This window comes from Thamnophis sirtalis, unplaced genomic scaffold (genome assembly GCF_051295495.1).
Source record: "Thamnophis sirtalis isolate CommonGarterSnake01/CBP01778 unplaced genomic scaffold, rThaSir2_p1.2 scaffold_7, whole genome shotgun sequence".
In the NCBI taxonomy this organism is placed as follows: domain Eukaryota; kingdom Metazoa; phylum Chordata; class Lepidosauria; order Squamata; family Natricidae; genus Thamnophis; species Thamnophis sirtalis.
Window position 1 is genome coordinate 25,353,506 of NW_028261387.1, and position 26,580 is coordinate 25,380,085.

The 26,580-nt window shown below is 37.0% G+C and overlaps 1 protein-coding gene across 2 annotated transcripts in view; it reads right to left on the reverse strand.

Moving 5' to 3' along the window:
• Positions 1-26,580, reverse strand: part of CACHD1 (cache domain containing 1) — a 123,161-nt gene that overhangs the window by 69,830 nt on the left and 26,751 nt on the right. For both annotated transcript variants that reach the window (XM_087719545.1, XM_087719544.1), the window contains exon 2: positions 13,663-13,725. In XM_087719545.1, the coding sequence (XP_087575671.1) occupies positions 13,663-13,725 (63 nt within the window). The remainder of the gene's footprint in view (positions 1-13,662; positions 13,726-26,580) is intronic.

Consider the following 26,580-nt stretch of genomic DNA (forward strand, 5'->3'; position numbering starts at 1 on the left):
AATTAACCCAACAATTGTTTATGACCACTTGATAGGATTCCTCAAAAAAGTTTTGCCATTTTGTTTTGTTTCAAAAAGCAACCTTCTGAAAGTTAGAATAAATTTTATATACTATACAACATACTCTTTCACAGCTACATGCAACACATGCAAAGCCATGATTATCATGTCTCCTATGGTTTACTGGTTCTAAATCTAAATTCTAAACTTAGTCTCTATTGTATGTACCGTAATTCAAACTGTTTTGATTGCTACGTACCAGCAATTTGAGAACAACTTCTCTAGGAAGCTTTTAATGTTATCTCTTAATTCCTAGGTGAATTAAAGAAGCAGCATCATTCCCTGAATCAGTGTTTATCGAGACATTTGAGGAATTCTGGGAGTTGAAGTCCATACATCTTAAAAGTTGCTGAAGTTTGAAGGTTGAAGAAACCTTCACCCAATTTGATGACAGATTTAATTACAATCAGGTGATCTATGGAAATGCCTGCTGTCTATCAGCTGTTTCTATAATGCTAACACTTTCCTCAGTGATGTTAATTGTTTACTCATTAGTGGCGTTTGCTTTCATAAGCATATTTAAACAAGTTATGTATAAAATTCCTAAAATTTATTTCTGTAATGTGTATTAAGTAATACATTCCCATCCATTTTTTTCCTCAGCATGCCTTGCATTGTCATAGATCATTGGTTTATGTTTGTATATAGGAAATGACCAATAAAACTAAAGAAAATAAAATTGTGTACCTCAAACCAACCAAACATCACTGTAAAGTTTTATACAGTTAGTTGACTTAACAACAGTGTCAGGCCTGCAGTCATATTCCTTTTAGGATCTTTGGCCTGCCACACTCTCTATTATTTTACTATGCTGTTTCATTAGTGGGGAAATTGGGAGGGGGAATAGTAAGGAGTAGAATTGTAGAATGTGTTGTTGTCAAAATAAAACATTCCTTTCTAGAAGCCCAAGGTCATTTTTTGTCTCCACACCTCTGAACCTGACCAGAACTGGATGGGTAGAATGGCTAGCGGGGCAAGATCTTGAACTTTCAACTGGGTGGAAAACCCAGGAAGCTTTCAGATTCGGGTTTCCCACAGATATACCAACATGTCTCTCTTAATAAATTGGAACTTTGAGGAAAGCTCTGCCTTGAACTCTGATTTAATTTCGGATGATATTTGGAACTCTGACAAACAGTTCATTTAATAGCAATAGCAGTTAGACATATACCGCTTCATAGGGCTTTCAGCCCTCTCTAAGCGGTTTACAGAGTCAGCATATTGCCCCCACAGTCTGGGTCCTCATTTCACCCACCTCGGAAGGATTGAAGGCTGAGTCAACCTTGAGCCAGTGAGATTTGAACCGCCGAACTGCAGATAGCAGTCAGCTGAAGTGGCCTGCAGTACTGCACTCTAACCACTGCGCCACCTCGGCTCTTCCCGACCATTCAAAGTGATAACAGCAGTAAAAATAAGTAACTTGTGACCATTTTTCACATGACCATTGCAGCATTCCCATGGTCACATAATCAAAATTCACACACTTGGTAACTGACTCATATTTATGATGGTTGTAGTATCCCAGTCCATGTGATCGCCTTTTGCGACCTTTCACAAGCAAAGTCAGTTGGGAAGCCAGATTCATTTAACAACCATTTTACTAACTTAACAACTGTAGTGATTCACTTAACAAAAATGGCAAGAAAGGTCATAAAATGGGAGAAAACACACTTAACAGAAATTTGTGGTTATAAGTCAAGGACTATCTATACATTGATTTTCTTTCCCCCCAAAACTCAAGAGCAACAAAAAGAAACAATTTTTACACATATAAATAAGAGTAATTAAACTAAGTGATGCAACTATTACTATAATTAATACTACAATGTAAATAATGCAAATGAGCATTTATAATAATAATTATAGTTATTTTATCAGAAAAGGCCTGCTGAATCAGAGGGTCCTTTCCTCTTTAACTGATTATAAGACTGCGGTATATCAAATTGAAATGTCTAATGCTGCAACAATTTTACTTTACTTTTAAAGGGACTATTGTTTATATTATTGGATAATTAATAGAATTAAAAGAATTTGAAATTTCAACTTTTTTGCATCAATCCAAACTGTAAAACAGATTTGCTTGAAACAAGTCAGGCTAATTCCTTAGGTTGTTTAAAAAAAAACCCTAAGCTTAAATAATGTACAATATAACTTTTTCATTTAGCTGTAATGCTAAACCAAAAATAAAACTTTGTGAGAATGTTTTACATAAAAATAAAAGCTTCTCTCCTGCTGGGACAGAAAAGCCTAGAGATTTGAAGCTCATGGGGTATTATTCTCATTCATCAAGCTGAAGAGCAACATCAGGAGCAAACACACAGAGAAAACCTTTAACAAAAGAATTGGAGTGAGTCAACAATCTGCCTAACCAACAAATTCAACAACCTACATTGCGTTTCAATCTCCTGGCTGGCCTTATGAAAATACGAAAACATTTTGCATAGAAGTTGCTCAAGATGCCTAGGGAATAATACAAATGTATTCTTTGCAATATAACCACCATAGTGAAATTAGTGGGCAAGGCCCCTCCCCACCTTCTTTGAGAGGCAGGCTCTCAGTTTCAATCAACATTCAAGCTGAGGAGGCCGAGTTGAGTTCACATATCAAGGAGATTACGCCCAACATTCTACCTTTTGTCTAGGCAGAAAAAGTGTTGGCCTTTTAAAATTAAAGAGATAAGCCGGAAGCTGAAGCTGAGAAAGAGAGACGGCCTTCATTCACTTCTTCCCAGCTACTTTAGAAATAATCAACTGGAGTGGATCTGGAAGGGGAAATCCGGGCATAATTTAAAACAGAGGGATATCTGTTTCTGTCTTTTTCTGAAAGTATAGGTAAAAAATATGTAGCTAAAAATGCTGCATGCAATTCATTTTTATGTGTGGGCTTAAGTCTAATATTTTGTGTTTGGTGCTTATATTCTACATACCAGCTCAGTAATTGGGTGTTTTTATTTATTTACAATGTTTTTAATACCATATTTTGATATTTTGCAGAGATAGATGCAATTTAGAGCCTTCTGATACAATGTTGGTCCTAAAATATGATTGGACCAAGCATCATCTTGCAGTTTGTCTAAAATCTTCTATTTCCTTTATACTTTGATGGAAGAACTTTTTAAATTGTGGCCTGCTCTTTAAATTGCACTATATTTCATCAGCCTTACCACCGAATGCTTCACATGTACTATAACCAATTAAAACTAAAAAGGGATTTTTTTTACATTCATTTTTTAAATTTTATTTTATTGCTTGCTTGCAAGAATGGTCTATTCCCAGCGCCCCCACCCCCAAAAGGGAAGGATTCTGCTGGCTATATGTCTCAGGAGATGGTGCTACATCATTGTTTTCTAATTAAAAAAAAAAATCCAAAAAGAGATCATAGGGTATAAAGCCCTATCTTTGCCATATATTGATAAAGATCAATAGGTGAAGACAACAGGAAATATCAAGCCAGAAAACAAGATGAAACATTAAGGTAGGAGGCTTTGTAGGAGTAGCAGCCTGATAATTTCAATCTTTCACCCTACCAGTCACCTGGGGAAACCGCAATATTTTATATATTTTTGACTACTGTCTAAAAACGATTTATCTATTTTTCTTCCTGATTATCCCTAAAAAGCGTTAGATCCATAATATCCAATGTTCATGTCCAGTTATTTTTCTGTTACAGAACTCCTCGAAGTTTTAACATTATGAACAGTCTACTGTTATCAAGACATCCAAGTTATTCTAAAAAAAAAAATCTCTTTGGTAAGGTTATGACATATTCTTTTATGTGAAGGAATTTAACTTTTAAGGAAAATGTTATCTCTAGTATACATTATAATATGGACCATTTTAGGATGCTGTTGGCATAGCAGCTCTCCTCCAGTCCTTAGCCCCTTCAGGGCACTATGCTTCACACATTGGGAGAGATGTTTGTTTCAAGCAAGTCTCTAGACTGCTTGAAGAGAGATAGTTTAGTGAGAACAGTGGTTGTAAAGAGTCAAGTCAAATTCATCACTCTATTACTTGTAAGTAAAGAAAAGAAGTTGCTTCTGGTTTTGTACTAAAGATCTGCTGTGAGGGCCAAATACAAAGGCAAACATTCAACCCAGTGTAAATGGCAATGTGGTCTTACTTAAAATGGTGGATGTCATTCTGTTTCCTTGAGCTAAAAAACTATTGAAGCTGCGCAACATTATCATAAGTATTACACAAACTCATGCATGCATTCATTGTTACAAATAATTAACTTAAAATTTTAATATGATAGGTTTTATGGCAACATGTTCATAAGTATTAGTTAGGAGCCGAGGTGGCGCAGTGGTTAAATGCAGCACTGCAGGCTACTGCTAGATCAGCAGTTCAGCGGTTCAAATCTCACCGGCTCAGGGTTGACTCAGCCTTCCATCCTTCCAAGGTGGGTAAAATGAGGACCCAGATTGTTGGGGGCAATATGCTGACTCTCTGTAAACCGCTTAGAGAGGGCTGAAAGCCCTATGAAGCGGTATATAAGTCTACTGCTATTAGTTGTCCCTAAATCAAATGTTCTTAACCTAGGGACTGCCTGTACAAATGAATGGCTAGCTAATGATAACAAACCCAAGGTTTTCAATGTAAATGTGAAAGGTATTATACGTAACTAAACAAGATATTATTTAAATGGGCATATTATTATTTATTTTGAAATATGAGGTTGGTCTTCCTAAATATGTTTTTCCATTTTCTAAGATTATAGCAATAGCAATAGCAGTAGACTTATATACCGCTTCATAGGCCTTTCAGGCCTCTCTAAGCGGTTTACAGAGAGTCAGCATATTGCCCCCAACAATCTGGGTCCTCATTTTACCCACCTCGGAAGGATGGAAGGCTGAGTCAACCCTGAGCCGGTGAGATTTGAACCGCTGACCTGCTGATCTTTATTTAAAGTGAATACTCTGTAATTGCTATTTTAAAAAGTTACCAATAAAATATTTTCTCTCGCTTTGAGGAGAGAAAATATTGATTTTTTTTGGTGTGTGTGTGTGCTCTATGTAGCAAAAAATGATTTCAGATGTTTTTTACTATTATGTGAGACCCATCTATGCTGCAGGCATTCTGTTTGAGGTTTTTTTTAAAAAAACATTCCATATTTCTTAAAATTCCATATGATTCTTATGGTATGAATTAATAAATAGTAAAGCCTTATGGAAATATTGTACCTAATGGCAAATAACCCCAATGTACTGGACAACAAATCACAGATTTTACCTCAAATATTTTCCTTGGTTGCCAGTGATATGAAATGTAATTATCATTTTTTCACAAGCCAACAGGTGTATTTCTTCACTGTTTTTGTTTTCAGAATTTTTTTTTTAAAACTATCAGAAATATTTTAGCTGCTGAACCAGCAACTTGTGCTTTTAGGGTGATGCGTCCAAAGACAAATGACCCACAAGAAGAGGAAAAGCTGATAGAGGATTAGGTCTGCTTACAATACACCCTCACAGTTGTTTTAATATGATCAATTTGTATACATTACCTTTACTCATAAAGCTCTAGTACTTGTGATTCATTAGTCCTAAAAAGACTTAGTTATTATTAAAACCAAAGTGCTCACTTACTCTTTCGATCTTTTCAATCCTGAGCTTTTAACCATTGTAGCTGTACTCTATGGGGCCTCATCTATCTTCTCTGACACCTAAGAATTCATCACAATACTAAGAATGTTTAGACATTTATTTATATCTAGTTAAGAGTTAATGTATGCATCTAGGGAGGTGATGTAAGTAATACCTATTGGAGGCTCTATCAGAAAACCCTTCCAAATGGGTCTCTTCTTCTAAAATCCCTTGTATAATTTAACCCATATGATTTTAAATAGTGTGCAGACCACCCACAAAATTGTAGTGAAAGGCATTATTCTTCAAAGAAAGCCAATGAAATGGTCTCTGGAAGGATCAAAATATTTCCAAAGAGCCTAGATTTTATAGCTACTTCAACAATAAGTCCTTTTAGCCCTCAATTTCACACAAAATTCTCACAAATTCACACATATGCACAAATGTGACATGTTCCCAATAAAGGATGGTTACCTTGACTACAATTTTCATTCCCACACAGGGCAGTCAGTGTATCTCAAGATGTTTTATAATTAGGTGTGTGACCATTAGATCTACTTATTTTATAGGCTTAAATGTAACCACTCACTGGCAGTACAAGGTGAGAAGGAAATGCATGCAGGTAAATCAGCAACCTGATAAAGCAGGAAAGCATCACAAAGCAATGCAGTAAAAGGAACAAATGTTCTGCTATAGAAGTATCAGATCAAATTTTTACTACAGTCATAGATCAGTATATAGTAAAAATCTATTTAGTAGCTTTACTTGTAAGAATTTATTAGTACAGTTTCTCAACCTCAGCAATTTTAAGATGTGTGGACTTTTTTAGCTAAAGAGGAAAACTTGCGTAAGAACAATTGCTGCTAGTTAAATTCATTGATACAGTTTTTAGATCATTTCAGATTTTCTGAAAAAGGAGAGAAAAAACTTGCTAATTTCAAATCCTGAACATAATTCAAATTCTTGAAATAATCATAAAAACTTTAAGTTAGATTACTATTTTCATATGTCTACCATAATTATCTATATTGGCTTTTTCTTAGGCTGTTTAGATATTATTTTATGATTGTCTTGGCATGTTCTTTAATCCTGTTGCCTGGATACATTTTTTGCAGTCCCAAATCTATGGTCTTTCATTCTTTTGCCAGTGCTGTGCCAGAAGTCCACTAGGCCAATAATTTGTAATTCTCATCCAGGACCAAACAAGCCAGCAAGAAAATAAAGCCCTTTAACTATCTGCAGATCAGGCAAAGAAATCAAGCTCTTGCAACACCAAAATGACCAGTGGATGTTTGGTGCAGAAAGAAAACATGGTAAATTATATTTAAAAGGCTTATAGTAGCTCTTAAAAACTGTCATTCTGTGGTGATCTTGGTCCCAATGTCACTGGCCATGTGTGTATGTATATATTGACTTCTTGCAACTCTCTGGACAAGTCCCTGCAGTTTTCTTGGCAAAGGTTTTGGAAGCAGTTTGCCATTCCCTCCTCCTCCTTTATACTGGAAAGAGTGACTGGCCTAAGGTCATCCAACTGGCTTTGTGTCTAAGGGGACTAGAACTCACAGTCTCCTGGCTTCTAGTCTGATGTCTTAACCTCCAGATAATGGTGAGATCCTCCCGGTTTAACAACCAGTTCGGTGATCATGCGATTTGCTGTGCGCACATGCTCAGTTTGAAGAAATCTTCACTTCTGGGTTTCTTCAGAGGAGTAACACAGCTGATTCGCATGGCAATCTGCTCTGCCACGTGAATCAGTTGAGAAGATAAAGGTAGGGAAATAGCACGGGCCGGCAGGTGGGCCCATCTGATCATCGGGGCGAACCAGTTCGTTCCCAGCTGATTGTCAGAGCTACCAGTTCGCCCAAGCCGGTCAGAACTGGTAGAATCCCACCCCTGCCTCCAGACCAAACTTCTTATATGCCTCAATTACTGTTTTCTTCATTACATCAGTGTTGTACAGCTAAAGATTAATAATGATACTTTAGTTTAGCTTAGAATATGATACATGTTTTTTTTTAATCAAGAATATGCACACACAAAATCCCTTTCCATTCTCTCACACAAATAATCCCTGGATCAAAATCATGTGGTAAAAAGAATAAAAGGTGAACATAATTGTTTAAGAAATTATCCTCTTCTTGCTATCCCTATTTGTAAATATGTCAGAGAAATGCATCCATTGGAGGGCTCCTACATTAGCCTTTTAAATGTCTAGCATTTGTCATTGTTAAGAGATGCACTGCTTGGGATGGAATAACAACTGTGATGAGAGTTTAAGAATTTGCTTGTACCAATGTCTCCAAGGTAAGTTGATCACAGCATGCTATCCCAATCTACACTAAGCAACAAGTGTTTTTGTTAATTTTTTTTCTATTGACAGAAGATGAACTGCCACATAAAAAGAACTGTATTCCCTGAGGCAAGCCTCAAACTTCTGAGGTTCTGTTCATATTTTCCTAGCCACCTTTCTGTCATGCAAACTTATTAGCACTACATTAAGCTGCTTTTTCTGGGAGGTACTGGCATTTTCCTTGGCAAAAAAAAAAAGTTATTTTTCCCAGGCTCTTGCCATCTCTTCTAATGCTCTGATTCCATTTTAGGCTCAAAATATTGCACATATCTGATTTATTTGATATTGGCTCTTAGAGTATTATGTGAACTTAACTATTGGTTTTACTCAATAAATCATAGTATAATCACACCTCAATCTAGAGCAGTGGTGGCAAACCTTTTTGGCAGTGAGTGCTGAAAAACCTGCATGGAAACGGGGCTCACATGTGCGCACGCTTCTCAGGGCCACACTCTGGAAAAGCCCAACTTCCGAGTTCCAGCGCGTATGCGCGCATGATGATCAACTGGGCAGCACTCATGCACAGGCTAGTTTTCAGCGATGATGTGTAAAAACGGGATCACACTCTGGAAAATCCAAGCTTCCGGGTTCTGGCTCACATGCGCATTCAACAATCAGCTGGCCAGCGTGCATGTGCACACCAGTTTTCAGCACTGCTGCACACACGAAGGACAGCTAATCGTCACCCACGCATGTGTGCCAGAAACCCAGAAGACAAACAGGCAAGGCCGCACATGTGCCAGGCAACATGGCTTCACATGCCACTTTGGACACGTGTGCCATAGGTTCGTCATCACGGGCCCAGAGTGATGCAAAGACCCACTTTACTGGCAATATTTGACATTAGCTGATTTAAAAAAGAACTCCTGTCTGTTTGCAAGAAGGAAAGTGTATCATCAAACAACAACTGGTGCTTTCAACAGATTAGTAGTATAACACATCTTCAGGGATGATGTTATAATTGCTAGGCAGCAATGTAATATTAAGGTTCGTACTTTATTCCCCTAAACCATTTTGTGGCTTAATCAATTTGTTGATCTGAAAGTATAATATCCTTAGTAGTTTTAATGGTTAAGTACAAATCTATTATACAAACTTCAGAATTGATATTTTTACACGAAGAATACTGTATATCCCAGCACTGTAATACAAGAACTGGGTAAAAAAAAATTTAAAATACATTTTTATCTACTTTATAGATAAGACCAACAGACAGAATGAATCTCAAATCATATCACAAAGCCCCCATCTGTCATATGAACAGATTTTGATGTCCAAAAATGTCACAATTTTTTTTAGTGGAAATCATGCTGAAACACAATCTCAAAAAGGATTTAGTCTTCGAAAGTGAATGAGCCACTCTTAATGAAGACATTGGGACAGTCTTCCAATGTAGTAAAGATGGAGAGTGAAGAAATAAGAAACTTCTCTGTCCTTGTTATGTAGGTGCAAATGTGAGGTCATTCTTGACTTGACCAAATTTTCTTCTGGTATTCCTCCACAGTGCTCCAGAATTGCTATGTCTGTTTCATGCCCCTGAACTATCGGTAGCAGCTCATCAAGAGCCTGAGTATCACTTTTGTATGGGTTCAGGTCTTCATGTCACTCCATTTAGGTCCTAATTGTACCCAATCCTGGATGGGAGACCCTGCTTGCAACCACTCATGCCTTAATCATTTCTTAGTTAGGGTATTGCAAAACTCTTTATCAGGATCTGCTCTTGAAAATCATCTGGAAACTACAATTTTTCAGAATGCAGCAGCATCGGTAGCTATGGGTAAATCTTGAAATATTTAATGTGAAATTGATATAAAATATTTTATAAACAGTATGGAACTCCATTACTAATTACCAAAAAGACAAATCATATAACACTAAATGTTGAAAATGTCCTAAAAATGTTGTGAACAAAGAAGGAACATTTAATCATATATAGTCCTAAAAATAAAATCTGAACTGAAACCATACATTTTTGTTAGATATAATTCCAGAAACCATAAATGTAAAATATCACAATTACTGTATGCTGACAACTGCAAGACCAAATTTGGTACATTAGAAAAGAGGAACCTTGCCAGTAATAATAGATTGATTGACCAGAGTGAGAAAAATATAGCAATGGCAAAATTGAGAGTGTATACCTATTATAGAGCTCTAACCAAATCTATGCAGGAATGGCTCCTTATATATTAGGGTTCTCCAATCCCTGGGCCGCAGACCAGTACCTGTCTGTGGCCCATTTGGAACTGGGTTGCGCAAGCAGCGGGAGAGTGTGCAAAGCTTTAGTTGTGATGCGCGAGATTGAGTTGCGCACAGGAAACCATCTCCTTCCTCCTGCTGCCACCACTGCCGATCCTTGAGTCAGAAAGGTTGAGGACTGCTGCTACACATTATACAGCAAGCCAAATTTAGGCAAATTTAGGCTAGTATCTGTTTGCAATTAAAAATATATTAAAACCACTTTTACTGAAACTAACCAAATAAACAAAAAACCCTGGCGCCATAGCTAAACTTCCAGATGCAGACCATAAGTTCATCTCATCAACCTTACCTTGTGCTTACAAGAAAAGCCAGATTTTAAGTGCTTTTTGGAAGATTAAAAAAGGGGCAGCTGCCAAATTTCAGGGGAAGGGGTGATCCACAGGGCAGTGGCTGACATGGAAAAGGCACACTTCCTAGATTCCATGAAATGGAACTTATAAAGGACTAGGAGCATGTCCAACCTGTTCCATCTGAGAAGATGGGCACATATCCTTAAGAAGAGGGAGGTCCCGCAGATAACCTGGTCCCATGTCATATACAGTTTTAAAGGTAAGCTTGAATTACATCTGGAAGGAAATTGTGAACCAATACAACTTGTGCCACTGGTATGGAATATGGGTAAATCTGAAGACACACATCACTAACCATGCCACTGCATTTTGACCAGTTGTAACTTCCAGGTAGTCTTAAAAAGCAGCCCAATGTACAGCATGTGGCAGGAAAGGGCATAGCTGACACAGATCTGTGCAAAGCTGTCAGAGTCAAAAATGAAATATCACTAGGCTGGGGGGGACCCAAAATCCAGAGTCACTCTGACTTGCCAGGGTTACCAGGATCAAATGAAAGTCACTCCATTCATCTCCTGACAGCATCCAGACACTCAGCTAGACTGCAACAGCATTCATATGTCCAGTTAGTGGTGGAAATGAATAATGGAATATCTTCAGCATTCTGATGATACTGAACGCCATGCCATTAGATTATTTCCCCCAGAAATTTCATGTAGGTATTAAAGAGGCGAGTAAAAAACCTGAAACCCAAAGAAACATCCTTCATTCACCTCTCCTTCTCCACCAACACTGACTGGAACCACAAAGTAGAAAATAGAACATTGCCACCACCCAAAGTGTCTCCCATTCTCAACTACTAAAAATGAGCAGCAACATGTATAGAAAGCTGATGTAGAACTTTCAATCTCCTTTTCTCCCATCTGCATTTAATTAGTGGGATTAGCAGGAGCCCCTGTGATGCACTGTTTAAAAGTGCAGTATCACAGACAAACTCTGCCCAGTCTGGAGTTCAATCCTCACGGGATTCATCCTTCCAAGGTCAGTAAAATAATGTTTTACATCAGTGGTTCTCAACCTACTTGGTCACATGGTGTCCACAAAGACTTGAAGAAAAATTATAATTTAATTTAAAAGTTGAGTCTTGGGGGTCTGTAGCCAAAAAAGGTATTTAAAGGGGTTCCATGGTGAAGAAAAGACTGAGAACCACTGCTCTACATTGTAAACCAGAATGTAAAGCATTATGGGGTGGTATATAAGTCTAAATGCCATTGATATTGCTATCAGAGCCTCATCTCATCTAAGTAGAAAGTAGAACACCACCACCACCACCACACAAAGTGTCTCCCACTCTCAGCTACCATAGCTGGTCCAGAACACCACCAAGGTCAATGGCATTGAAAGCTCCTAAGAGGCCAGAATGGTTGCATCACCCCCATCCCAAGCTCTCCTCTACTCATCTACAAGCATAAGGTTTTTAAAGAAAAAAGTTACCAGACCAATAAAAAAATAATAGATGAAAGGACTTAAAAGCAATCATCTTCCATGTTCAGTGTATAAATGTCCTGATTGTAAGAAATGGATGGAAGGGAAGGGAAAGGGAGAGTGTATCACTAGAAAGTTATCCTTTAATGTTTTTGTTCATGCTTCTTACTTGTTTCTCTGTTTTATATCACTGTTACTATCAAATTGGACTTTTCCTTCCCCTTTAATTGTTAGCAAACAATAAAAATATCTTTTTTTTTAAAAAAAAAGAAATAATAGTAGTCCACTCTCTTCAAATCTCCAGCTGTGCTAAATTACAAGTACAAGTACTATCTTACCTTATCCAGTTACAACAATCTGGCAAAGGACTGGATATGATGGGGTTAAACCTTATCCATAGAGTAGGTTAGAGCAAGATAGATGAGTGGCTACCTTAGACTGTTTCCTCGAATAGTTAATGTATTTTTTACAAATTCCTTTATTATCTTGTGTAAAGTCAATCGGGTAAAACAAATGGCAAAAAAAATACACTTGGCTAACATAATTATATCAAAAGCTTTACAATAAACCATTTAAATTGTCAGTTATGTGTCTAAAACATTTCTATTGCTCCTCAACAGGATATGAATATAAATCTCATAAATTCATATAAATGAATAAATAAATATAATGCCTTCTAAAAACCTTTTTTTAAATTCTTTTTTGTGTGGCAGTAACCCAGCTGAATTTGCTTTTAACAAAGTTACAGAGAAATTTTTGAAGATGTGTCTAATGGAAAATTAATAATACCAAACATGTGTCCTTCAATGTCAAACTCCACTGCCAATCTATACAAGAGAAGCAATGTTTGCAGAGTAAACTTTGACAGATAAGCACACCCAAAGTGGTCTTCTCCATATCCAATGAGTGTAGCAGTGGACTTTTACACTGAAGGACACATGCCTAGAATAAGTCCTATATGCTGCACAACTTACAGAAAATGTGGCATCTGTCTCAGAAAGCAGAATCCCAAGATAGTTCCATGTCTGTCCTAATCAGCATAGCCAGAGGACCATGTTACCATCCTCTGGTGTTGACTGGGGACAATTAAGTCAGTTGCTTCTTTGGGTTTTTTGGTTTTTTTCTGCAGACTTTTTGTTTCCAAACAGTCCTTCTCTGTGGGCTCACGTGGCCCTCCCCATCCTTGCCCTCTTTGATCCACTTTCCCCCCATGGCAAAAGAAAGGGAAAGTGTTTCCAGATGAACTTTCTTTGTTTGGCTTGGTCTTATTTACACTTCAGGGGGTTTGAATGCTCTTTTCTTGATGGAGAAAAACTTTACTAGAGAACTCTGAATTACTATAACCACCAGCATTAAAATGAAATGTTTTGCAACCATCAATGCTATTCAGTTAAGAAAAACACATTTTCAGTCTTAACATTCTCAGGAATCCATCACCATTTTCTAATGCAAAAATATGTTCAATTCTCAACAGAAACATTTATAAGTTAGCAATCTAAAACAATGAAGTGAAAAAAGCAAACAAACAAACAAGGGGAAAAACCCTGCTGAATATGTAGACCTGGGAGTGAACATTATGAAAAAAAACATTAGTATGTATTACTGTAGTAATTGGTGGTTAAACAACACTTTCCTACCTGTTGAACTTCACTTTCTCCATTTGAGATTTTTTCTGTGTACACAAAGGAGTTGAATATCCGCTGCAACAAAATTAAGAAAGACCACTTAGACATCAAGGAACAATTATCATGGTTTTAACATATTCAGAATAAAAAGCAGCTGGATTCAGTACAGGTATTATAAGGCAAAAGATTAAAGTTTAAAAGAATTATCATAATAGAGAATGAAAAACCACACCAGTTTCATTAGACACACATATGCTTCCTTAATTAAGTTAAACATATGTTTGTATTTTGGTGGAAAGAGACTAGGATATTGCATCCAGAGTGCCTGCTATTGTGTTCAAATGGTATAAATTTAAAAAAGCTATGCTTTACATCTGAAATCTGATTTTGCCCAAGTATAGGAATTGTTTACATATACATTTAATTCAATGCAGCTTTTAAAAAATGTCTCCCCACCCCCAATCTCTTTACTTTTTAAGCTTTTCTTCTCTGTTAATCTCAATTCATTAGGAACCAGTCTAGACTTCTAAACTGCTTTTATTTAATATCATGTAGAGGCCCCCGTGATGGGAAGGGATGGGCTTGTACTTCCTTCTCCCAGTGCTGATGTTCACATGGAGTACCGCCACAGGCATAATGCAACTCCCAAATTTGAAAGTATGCTTTTTTTTTTAACCAGTTCGATTCCTTTTACACTTTTCCTTTTTTTCTCTAGGTCAGTACCAGTGAGGAATACAAAGTAAAAATTTAAAAACGATTTTTATTATTAATCATTGCCCTTAAATTATTCCTCTGGGAGGTCAAGGCTGGCATTTGTAGTTTTCCCTCCTTTTATATACCCAGATCTGAAAGGTTAAGTTGGATTCAGGCCGAATGGGACTTGAAGCTGGATCTATCCAATAGCTTATATTAACCATTATAGCCACTTCATTTATATTTCATTGGAATAAAAGAAAGACTCCATCTTCTTTCTCTCTAATAAGACAAGGGCAAGAAATTGCTCACTGTTCAGGCACATCCTTGAACCAGAAACTTCCTAATATAACTCAGCAGCATCCAAATAACCCTGTAAAGATGAGGAGAAAGTTACCCTGAGGCCTACAGGAACCAGGAGCCTTATACTCTTGTTCCTTCTTTGCTGTATGCCTTCAACCAACCTAGGACCCAAAGGAAGGTATAGATGAGAAGCAGCATGTATAGAAAGCTGTGGAACCTTCAATCTCCTTTTCTTCCACCTGCATTTAATTGGTGGGGATTAGGAGGAGCTCCTGTGGTACACTGTTTAAAAGTGCAGAATTACAGGCAAACTCTGCCCACAGCCGGGAGTCTAATCCTCATGGGGCTCAAGGTTGACTTCCCTTCCGAGGTCAGTAAAAGGGTATTTTACATTAGTGGATCTCAACCTGCAAGGTCACAGGGGGTCCACGAAGACTTGAAGCAATATTATAATTTAAATCTTAAGTCTGGGGGGGGGGGTCTGTGGCCAAAAAAGGTATTTAAAGGGGTTCCATGGTTAAGAAAAGATTGAGAACCACTGCTCTACATTGTAAACCAGAGAGTGTTGAAAAACGTTATGGTATAGAAGTCTAAATGCCTTTGATATTGCTATCAGAACCTCATCTCATCTAGGAGGGTCCAGACAATAGTACCTAGGCCAAAAGGGGAATGCAGATACTTGCCCTTCAGTCTATGCTATTTAACAGTCTTTGCTAGCAACTTAAAAAGGGAGTGGCTGTTTACAAATTAAGAAAACAGCAGTGCCTTTTATTCGCGAGGGTGGGTGGGGACAAGAAGAAATCATATATTGGCACAAAACAGCTAATTCATTTTCTTCTTCCCTATAGGAAATAGGAAGGCTTTGTTATCTGCTGTCTGTTCTGTTCATAACCTCTTTCATGTTAATGGCTTGACTAAATCTAAGGTTTATGGCAATGCCAAAACGGGAGCACGAGCGCAATGAGCACCAGAAACCGGAAGAGCAGTTCCCTGGCGCGCACGTGCAGGAGCATTAGAAACCAGGAGAACACATGCGCGTGCCAGGAAGCTAAGCTTTCGGTTTCAGGTGTGTGCATGCTCACCAGTCACCTGGTCTTCCAGTTTCTGGCACGCATGCATGCATGAAGACCAGGTCCCAGAAATCAGAAGACCAACAGGTGATGGCTGGTTTGCCTGGAGAAATGGCTCTGCGTGTCACTTCTAGCACGTGTGCCATCATGAGTCTATGGGCAATTACAAAGAAAATATATACTTTGAAATTTTATATATACATTGAATAACAAGGAATTACTTTTAAATCTTGTTTTTCTAAGAGTTTTTGAAATGCAGAAATACTTATTCACTATGAAATAAGTAATTACTCTTCTTTCAATTCATTTTCTATCCTAAAGATGTACACCTGAATTTATTTTTATTCTTTATCATTCTATATCATGAAAGTGTTATCCTAGAACCAGTTCTAAAACAAGCATGGATTAAATATAAACTTACCAAAATCTTTAAATTCTTTTAGCATTAATAAACAAATAAATTACAAAGGAAAAATACAACTTCTGAGATTTATTATCCAAAATAGGTTGTATATTTTATTAAGTATAATTAATTTGAATTATTTACAATCATCAAGCTAATAGCAAAAGCTGTGGGGTTCTTGGTGCTCCTGGAACTTGGCTTTTTTCTCGCAAATGTTTCATTACCAAATTAGGTGACATCATCAGTGTTGTTCATAGCTTAACTCTGAGCTAGAAATATTCTCTTCAAAACAGCGTAAACACCTATATCTTATATTCCATCTTATGGAAAAACACACACTGACAGTGTTAATGGAATGCACATCTTAGTTAAACCATGTCCTTTCTTCTATTAAGTGAGTTTGCAGGTGTATATGAAAAAAAAATCTTAAGACCATCTAGCATTTAATTCTGTACAATAAAAATATATCTTCTGTCTCTAAAGTCAGAGGTTTAAAGTTAATTTTATGCAAAACATTAGAATACTTATTGAGAATGAACACATGCTCTTGTTCAGATGTACATCACTATTTAAAAAAAACACAATTAAAATATCAAGATAATAAAAATTAAAGAAGTATGGGATGGAAGAGCAGTGGAAAATAATATTTTGTAGGAAAATGGACATGGATCAAATCTCTGTAAAGATTTTGTTCTTTTCTATAGATGTCATTCTGACTGTCTTGATTAAGTTCGGCTCAGTCCTCTGACCTCCACATTGCACTCAAGGCAAGGAAGCAAGTGTTATATGTAACATCAAATCAAATGAAGATATAAAAAGCAGATTGGCAAGACAATTTTCCCCAGCAGTCTTTCAGCCATTATTCTACTGTGAAATAATCTTATATTTGTTCCACTGAGCTGATAATTGTCACTTTCCCTGATTTCTTTCCCTCTTGGGGATTTCAGGAATTTTAGAAATTTGAACTCTTGATTTCACAGCCACCCTTGAAGAGGGCACCAGTAAGTCTTCTGAGTTTTCAGGTTTCAGTGAGCTTAAAGGGATTAAAAAAGTAAAATACAACTATTTTAAATGAGCAACAGTCAAGTGCCCTTTCATTCTACAGCTTTATTAAAAGTTCTGATAAGTTACTAGCACTACAAATATTGTCCACCTCATCCTATTATGTTATGAACACAAATTTAATATCAGAAGAAAAGACATTAAAGGGGTATCATTTTGATGCAAAAATGATTTTCTTTTCTAATCGAATCTCTGGACATCAAAAGAAACAAAGGAAATAGTCCCAACTAACATTATGACTTCCATCTATAGTGCAAAGCTAGTCTTTTCTTGAGCTTTATATTTAAAAATGATAAAACTGTCCTTTATTAAAGAAGAAAAATTATATTCTTTTTATTTTCACTAGAAAGCCAAACAAAATATGAAGTTCAAAAGATGCGATCTTATTGAACAGAGAAAAGGCAGAATCAAATTATTGTTATGTAACAAGCAATGCAATAAAGTGATGAAGAAATGTTATTCTTAGACTTCCAAAACCTTCCATTGAATACTTTGAATATGGTTAATAACAACTATCATAGGTAATAATTCAATTTACAACAAGAAGCTAGCATTTCAAGAAGCAGCAGAGATGGCTTATTAGTATATCTGACACAAGTTTGTTCATGAAAGTCATCCATCAATTTTTCAAAAATTATGAAATAAAGTTAACATTTGGGGAAATCACCAGGAATAAAGATAGGATAACATAATTTTCTTACTGCTAATATTTCCTTTTCTTGGGAAAATTGTTGAGAAAAAAATTCTTGTCGTGTGTGTGTGTGTGTGTGTGTGTGTGTGTGTGTGTGTGTATCCATCCATCCATTCCTCAACTATATAATTAATGTTATTAAATATTTCATAAAGTGAATTTTGTATTTGATAGTAGATTTATCTTTTTATTGATCTTTACAATGTAAATCATTTTCTGAGCCCAATGGCACATAAATACTATATATAAACAAACAAAAATGCTTGCTACAGGACTGTAAAAACTAAGAGGAAATCAAATTGTCACCACAATAGATAAAGCATATTCATAAAACTTGTGCTGTTTGGCCTACTGTCCAAGAATTTGAACTGTCGAGGCCCAATTCTAACAAAAATAAATATTTGTTAAACCCAGTGAGACAGAGAATAATTGCTCCAAGTTAGACTAATATTGTAATGATAGACTTCCAGACTATAAAAATCAGAAAGAAGTCCCATCAGAGGCAGTGTATTTCTAGACATAACCTCTTGGAAACTCTTATTTACCCTCAATAAAGAAGAACTGGAAACGTACCAAATATTTCATCAAGGTACTTTTTTAAAGCCAAAAGAAGGGGGGAGCAAGAAAATTAGTTCCATATGCTAAAACAATTCAGCATTTAGTATATGTATGTAATTTGACTAATGTTATAGTCTTGACAATGTACATGGCAATCTTTCAGAAAACTAAAGCTGATGTTATGCAATCTTGAAATATAAAGCAGATGGTAGGGAACCCCTCCCCCAGATACACTATTATTTGTCATCATGTTAAGACTGGGAGTAGAGAATAAAGAACATTTATTATACTCTACAACAGAATAGTAATAATTTTCCAAAAAGATTCCTATATTCTCAGCAGAGACTAAGAATAGAGTCACATAATATATAAGAGTTTCTTAAACCACCAAAGTCCAAACATGATGTCAAAGAATATGGAAAATAAATCAAATTATTTAAATGGAAAAGGGACAAATACATTTCCAAAAGAAAATACTATTTTCACATAAATAATGTCATTTTGTCATGTTGCAGACTAACTGTGATGGCTGAATAATAAAGTTGAGTCTGTACCAACTTCTGTCTGTTCAGTGATAGCCAGGGTCCTGGATTCTGTGCTGAATTCAATTTTTCAATCATCAGTGTAATTATTTATAAGCCCATAGCCCCGTGATGGCAAACCTGTAGCACGCATGCCAGAGGTGGTACACAGAGCCCTCTCTGTGGGCACGAGCTGCTTTTCTGGTTTCCGGCATGTGCATGCGCACCGGCCAGTTGATCTTTGTATGGGCCAGAACCGTGGAAACCTGAAGACCAGCTGACTGGTATGCATGTGTGCACCAGCCACCTGGTCTTCAAGTTTCTGGTGCTGTGGAGCGCGCATGCACACTATCCAGCTGGTTGTTGCGTGCGCCGGAGCCCTGGAAACCCAAAGACCAGGTGACTGACACATGCAGTTTGGGCATTCGGTGCCAAAAAGGTTCACCATCACTGTCTTAGACCTTCCTCACCCCAGTTTCCAAGAGTCTTATAAAAATCAGTTAAGATACTCCGTTGTCAGATATCTAGCACATGACACAAAAGAATTACAGATGGGAGGGCAAGCATTTTCTTAGAAATAAATATATAAATAAAAATTATAATCATAAGGAGGATCAGCTATGAGAGGTAGAATGATGAAGATCAGATCCAGAGATCAGACAGGTTTATTGTAACACAAAAATGTCAATCCCTCCCTCCCACTGAGAAACAAATTCTCACTCCATTTAAGTTACACACATAGGAGACAATGATTAATAATGTTTATATCTTAAACACATTATAAACACACATATACTTAAAAGCTGTGTCCTTGAATCTCTACTTGCCCGGTAAATTTGAGCAATTATCTTAATTAAGCTTGACAGTAAACATGTTTTAGGAAAAAGGAACAAGAGTTAATAGTTTCTTGGATGAGTTTTGAAGGGAGCTTAAACAATGAGTATTGCTGGATGACACTTAAGAGTAAAAAATGATAGATCCAATAACTGGGCAGAATTAATATAAGGATCCTTTATGTCAACAAGGGGAGAGAAACATAACTTAACCATCTTAGATCAAGGATGAACAGTGCCTCCTATACAACCACTATCAGTTACTCACTGTACTCTCCAGAGTCTGTGAGCTCTCAGTCTCATACCCGTGGTGCGAACAAGGCTCCTCCATCTACCACAACCCTGCTTCCTCCACTGGGTCTAACAGTTTGCTTCCCCACTGGCCAGGCTTGGCATGTTCCCTTCAGCAAATGAGGCTCCACCATGCACATCCCAGGGCTGCACCCTCGCCTAGGGATGGATCTGGGCCAGCAACAGGAAAAAGACCATGAAGGTCAATGAGATTGGTGGCAGGAGGAAGCAGGGAATAGCAGTGCAGAAAAACCAAAAAAGCATCAAAGGAGGAGAGATCATGGAAAGGGGGAACTGAAGCAAAGGCAGTTTTGCACAGGGCATGACAACATGACCTGCTACATCAGTCATAAATGTGAACATGTTGCCAAGCACCCAAAGTTTGATGACTTGACTGCGAAGATACTGCAATGGACAGAACACTGAGGATTAATTGTAGCTATGATTCATTCATCACCATCATAACTTCATATGGTTTCTGAACAAATAGCTGTAATCCAAGAACAATCTGTACTCTTTCTCTTCTGTTTCTTCATACAACATTCAGATGCAACTACCATGAAATAGTAACACTAATTTAATTGTTGCAGCAGCACAAAAATGACTTTAAAATAACTCAGTTTTTTTCTGTTCCTTAAATATTAACCAGCTCCCATACTTCATTACAAGTTGCATTTTATTTGGTTATTTGTTTATTTATTATTAAATGTATTGGCCACACATCTTACTATGGGTATCTCAGAACTCTGTTCATGTCAGGAGATTCTGTCTCCTTTTTGGTGATTTTTCTCTACTCTCTAGGACAATCTATCACATGAGGGCATATACAGTACACAGCTGTCTGATGAATGAACTATTACAGCACAGTCTATGTAACTTAATACTCTGGCAAAAAAAAAATCTAATGTGTGCGTGACATTTTGTGTGTTGTTCTAACACTGATCAGCAAAATCAAGAACTAGAAGCACATAGTCTTTAAAAGCCCAAAGAAAAAGCCATTTAGCTGTTCTCATTTTTGTATCTATTATATAAGTAATATGAACTAACTTGAAAATACTTAATATATGCTAAGGCTGATATCAAATGAAAACACATACACATTTGAGGATCTGAACAAAGAATTGGTACAACTCTTCAGCACTATCCAGTGAGAAATATGCATTTTACACATTTCCAGAGACTAGCTTATCCTGTGCTGCTACTTTCCAGGTGCCCAGAATTCTGGCTTGCGACCTTAACAAAGCAATTGTAATTGCTGTAAAGGGTGTGTACTCCAGTTTTCTTCAGTTAATCAGGGAATATTATTTCTCGTTACCAGGTGCTAAAACATTTGTATAACGCACTGCTTAATTTTATTTTAAGGATCTAACCTAGGTTGGTTATTGGCCCAAGAGGTTTACATAACGGTTCATACATTCTGGTAGCAATAGCAATAGACTTACCGTATTTTTTGGAGTATAAGATGAACCTTTTTCCCTCAAAAAAGAGGCTGAAATCTGGGTGCATCTTATACACTGAATACAGCATATTTTTTTCCCCTGAAACCCTGCCCCCTTCACCAAAATGGCCGTGCATAGCCTTTAGGAGGCTTTCAGAGTACTCCTGGGGTCTGGGGAGGGCAGAAATGAGCGAAAAACAGGCTGTTTTTGCTCAATTTCCCCCCTCAACCCCCAGGAGCACTCTATAAGCCACCTAAAGCCTATTCATGCCTTTTGGGGGAAAAAGGGCCCATTTTGTGAAAAACGGGTCATTTTTGCTTGTTTGGGGGTGCCCCCGCCCCCAGGACTAGCCTCCTAAAGGTTAGTCATGCTCTTTTTTTGGAAAAAAACCAGACCTGTTTTTGCAAAAAAACGGACTGTTTTTGGGACATCTGCAGAGTACAAAAACTTTTTTTTTTAATTTGCCCTCTTCAAAATCTTGGTGCATCTTATACTCTAAAAATATGGTATATACTACTTTACAATGCTTTACATCCCTTTCTAAGTAGTTTACAGAATCAGCACATTGCCCACAACAATTTGGGGGCCTTATTTTACCCACCTCCGAAAGATTTGTAATTTGTAATTTTAATAGATTTGTATGCCGCCCAATCCTGAAGGACTCCGGGCTGCTTACATAAAAGCAATTAAAATGTAAGATGTAAGGCTGAGTCAACCTGATGGACTTGAGAACCACTTAAAAAGGATTATAAGGTTTGTTTTAAATTGCTTGGCAATGTGATCATAAAGTGTGACTTTTGAGGCTGCCACAAGTGTAAAGTGTGACTAGGGAAGTGCCACAAAGATAGCGGATCAATTTATTCTCCAAAGCACTTGAAGACAGAACAAGAAGATGGAAACTAATCAAGGAGAGAACCAACGTAGAACTAAGGAGAAATTTCCTGGGAGCTGCTTGGGAGTGAAGAAACCGTGGTGTGGGGTAGGCAGCAGTCTAAAAAAGTATGGAAGGGTCTTCTCAGCCCCATTTCTTTTTTTCTGGGGAGCTGGGGAGAAGACCGGAGCTTAAAAGTAGCCCAGATAATAATCAATGGAATGGCTTGTCTCCAGAAGTTGTGGGCTCCAACACTGGAGGTTTTTTAAGGAGAGATTGGAATAAGCTTTCCTGTTTGAGCAGGGTATTGGATTAGAAGATCTCCAAGGTCCCTTTCAACTCCATTATTTTGTTATTCTGTTTTACGATGGCAGATGACTGTTGCTGCATGACTGTGCTCCAGAACAACAATTACAACAGTCCCAGTTGCAGTCATTAGGTCAATCCCTATAGGAAAAGAGCAGATTGAGCTGGAAGACAAGAGTTAAATGAGTCACCAGTCACATTTAACTCTGCATTGCTACAACAGACCCAAGTCCAGACTCACCCCATGAATTCCACAGACCCTTATCTAGGGCCAATTTAACTTTGAACATTAGTTGACTAGTTTCTTGTGTATAAGTAATAATAATAAGCGTTTCTGTGCTTTAAACTCAATGAATGTCCCTGGCAATCCCATACAGTTGCATTATCACATGGTCACATGACCATTCACAACCTCTAGCCAGCTTCCCCATTGACTTTGCTTATCAGAAACCAACAGTGAAGATCACAAACAGAAATCATGTGACTGCAGAGATGCTGCAATCAAGAGGAACAATGATAACAGAGCTGTTAAAATTCTCTTCAAATTCTTAAAATTTTCATTGCCAAGTGGCCACTTTGGGCAGTGAAAGCCATCTCTCATCACTTTTATTTCATGAACAGATTTCATAAGCCATCTTGCCTTTTAGCTTAGTATTCAGACTGGGTAAGGCAGCAAATCATATTAATTTTTTAAAAAAATGTTCTTCATCCCTCCGCTTCATTCCCAAATAAGGCTATTAATCTATGTTCTGACTACATTTACAAATATTAAGAGTGCAATATTCTTTTTTCCAATGGACTTGGAAAAACTTGGAAAAAACATGGGGGGGAAAACAACCACCAAAAAGACATATTCCAAATCTTGGACACGTGCCACAATTGGTATAAATTGTACCTTTAAAAGGGAAGCTTCACCACTTAGAAAAAATATGTCTTTGAAAAGAAGGCATTCCCAGTCAAATTAAAATCAGTCTATGAAAGCAATGCTTTTAAACTTATAAATTAGTAAGAGAAAGCCTGAGAGGGCCATTTTCAATAATTATCAATTACATCCAACAGCTTCTTCTCTGACAGCTACCTTCAATTATATAACAACTGCTGCTTTTGACAAATTGCTACAATTAAATAATTTCAATTACAGATGGAAGAAGTATGGCACCTGTCACTTTGCCTGTCTAATGAACCAAATTAACAACAAAATAAAATAAATATACGAGTCTCTAGAGAATGCATAGCAATTTATTTAAAACAAATCCTTGCTGTTCAGCTATACCCTTGCTGATCACTAGTCCAATCTATTCTCAATTAAAAACAATTTAAGATTTCCCCAGCACGCATTTACTCAAATTCTGAAACTTCAGTGTATTCAGTGTGCAGCAAGGTTTGGTTATACTCATTCATATTTAATTTTTAAGGATGGTTCACTGCACATAAAATATTTATAACTCAGAAGGTTTTTGAAATTGGAATGCTAAAATGTCAGCCACACACTCAAACTAGGGTTCATTTTACAGATCAGCATGGCTCTCATTTTAACCACTTCCAAAGCAGGAATGACACCATAAAATCTAACTGTCCTGACTACAAAGCTAATTGCAAGGGAAATGAAATGCAAAAAGGAACATAATTTATATTTCTAAAGGCAAGCTGCAAGTCACTTTTCCCCCAAACCCACCCATTATGTTAAATGACTTATAGATGCTTGGTTCCTAAACTGGTCTTAGGCAAGTGATGAGAAACAATATGAATCTAACTAAAACCAGAAAGCCATCCTCTCTTGATTAGCATTTCTTATTTATTCTGGCATAGGAATTCTCCAAATCCCTGTACGTTTCCCCCCCCCTTTCTTTTTATCTATCACTCTGCTAAACTAATAATTCCCTCATCACTGTCAAACTATTCACTAAGGTTCCATTACTATTACGTTTAGCCTTCTCATCGTTCCTATCACCCATCTCCCACTTTTAACTGCATGAATGTAACTTTGCTGCTTGTATCTTTACCATTTATAGATATTGTTTCCTGATTGCTTATTTGTATCCTATGACTATCATTAAGTGTTGTACTTTATGATTGTTGACGAATGTATCTTGTCTTTTTATGTACACTGAGAGCATATGCACCAAAGACAAATCCCTTGTGTGTCCAATCACACAAATAATTCTATTCTATTCTATTCTATTCTCAATACACTTAAAGGCATTCTTAACATGCCATTTGAAGTGGCTCTGTAGATAAATGTCTACCATATTCTCTTACCATCCTTCTCTTTCTTAGTTAAATTGTAAGCTCCTCTCTCTTTAAAAAAAACAAAAAACCATGGCAGAACATTTCTGAAATGTGGCTTTAGAAACGTTAGCTCTCACTTGACTGCACATTCTAGAGCTGAACATACATCAGCATCAAATCCTAACATACAAAGATAAAGCTTAACAAGATATTAGGAACTGACAAAAATAATCTCATATGGGAACAAAGTATATTTCTTGCTTCATAGTTTAATTATACACCCTTCTCACCCTTCAAAAAAAACAACCAGTAAAACATGGAAGTATTAAGATGCAATAATATTAATGCAATGGATTTTGATGCATGGCATGTTAGTTTGATGCCATTGTGGTTTGTTACAGACAGCTATGACCCTTAAGCCACAAAGGACACAGACAATCATTGTGACACACAAAGATGAACAAATAATAATGCTGAAGTTCCATTGGCTTCACAGCACTGTATTTTTTTTAAAAAGAGTCCTAAGCTTCTCTGATAAAAAATGTGTTCATTACTATCCGAAGATTAAACTACTGTATATCTATCTTATGTCTAATCAAAATATGTATGTATCCGTGCATGCACACATACACACACACACACACACACACACTCACATACTTATTTGTTTATTTGTTTTTAACAACAATGCTTGAGACTACTGGTCCCTCTTGGTGTCATGAAAATAACACTATGCAATACTAAGCATATATTTAAATACTATGGACAAAGTCAATTTAGCTTAGTTTGTATGAGGCAACCTCTTTGTTTCTTGTTTCCAGAATGAAGGAATGAACCCTAATGACAGGAAATATTGATTTTTTTTTTGCCTAAATTTACCATTCCAATAAAATTAAACCTTAAAGATAGCATGTCCATATGTATATGTACAAAGTATGTATATGTGTACATTGGCATTTCTCTGAAGAAGAAATAATGATGAGATCTGTGAATCATGTAGTTTGGTGAGAACACTCCACCTTCAGGATCCAAATCTGCATTTAACCTGGCCTCAAGGACAGCAAAAGATATCGTCAAGGGTGAGTTTGGTTTAATCTAAAAAACGACCTTCGTAATTGCTAAAGGAGTGGTTGTTAAACAAGGACCACTTGTGCACCCAGTGTTCTTTGAGGAGGCTCCATTATCTTTTAATACAAGCAAAACCAGAAGCCATGTTAACTAGGAACTACTGATAGGATTCACATATTACAGGTAGTCCTTGATTTACGGCAGGGATATCAAACTTGCGGCCCACAGGCCAGGCGCGCCATGCACTGGCCATGCCCACCCCAGTTTAACAAAGGGAGGAAAAGTCGTGATACGTCACTTGACAACAATGTGATGCCACAAGTTTGACACTCCTGATTTACAATTTAGCTATAATAAAGAGCTGAAAATTCATCTTTAAGCAATATGGTCATTAAGTTAGGAATCACATAATTGGATCCAATTTTATAATCTTTTTTGCTGTTAAGTGAATCACTATGATCATTAACTGAAACTTCATGACTGCAACTTGCAACCTTTCCTACCAGCTTCCCCACTGACTTTGCTTGCCAGAAGCGGGCTGGGAAAGTCGCAAATGGCTATTACGTGACCATGGGATTCTGATCATTGTAAA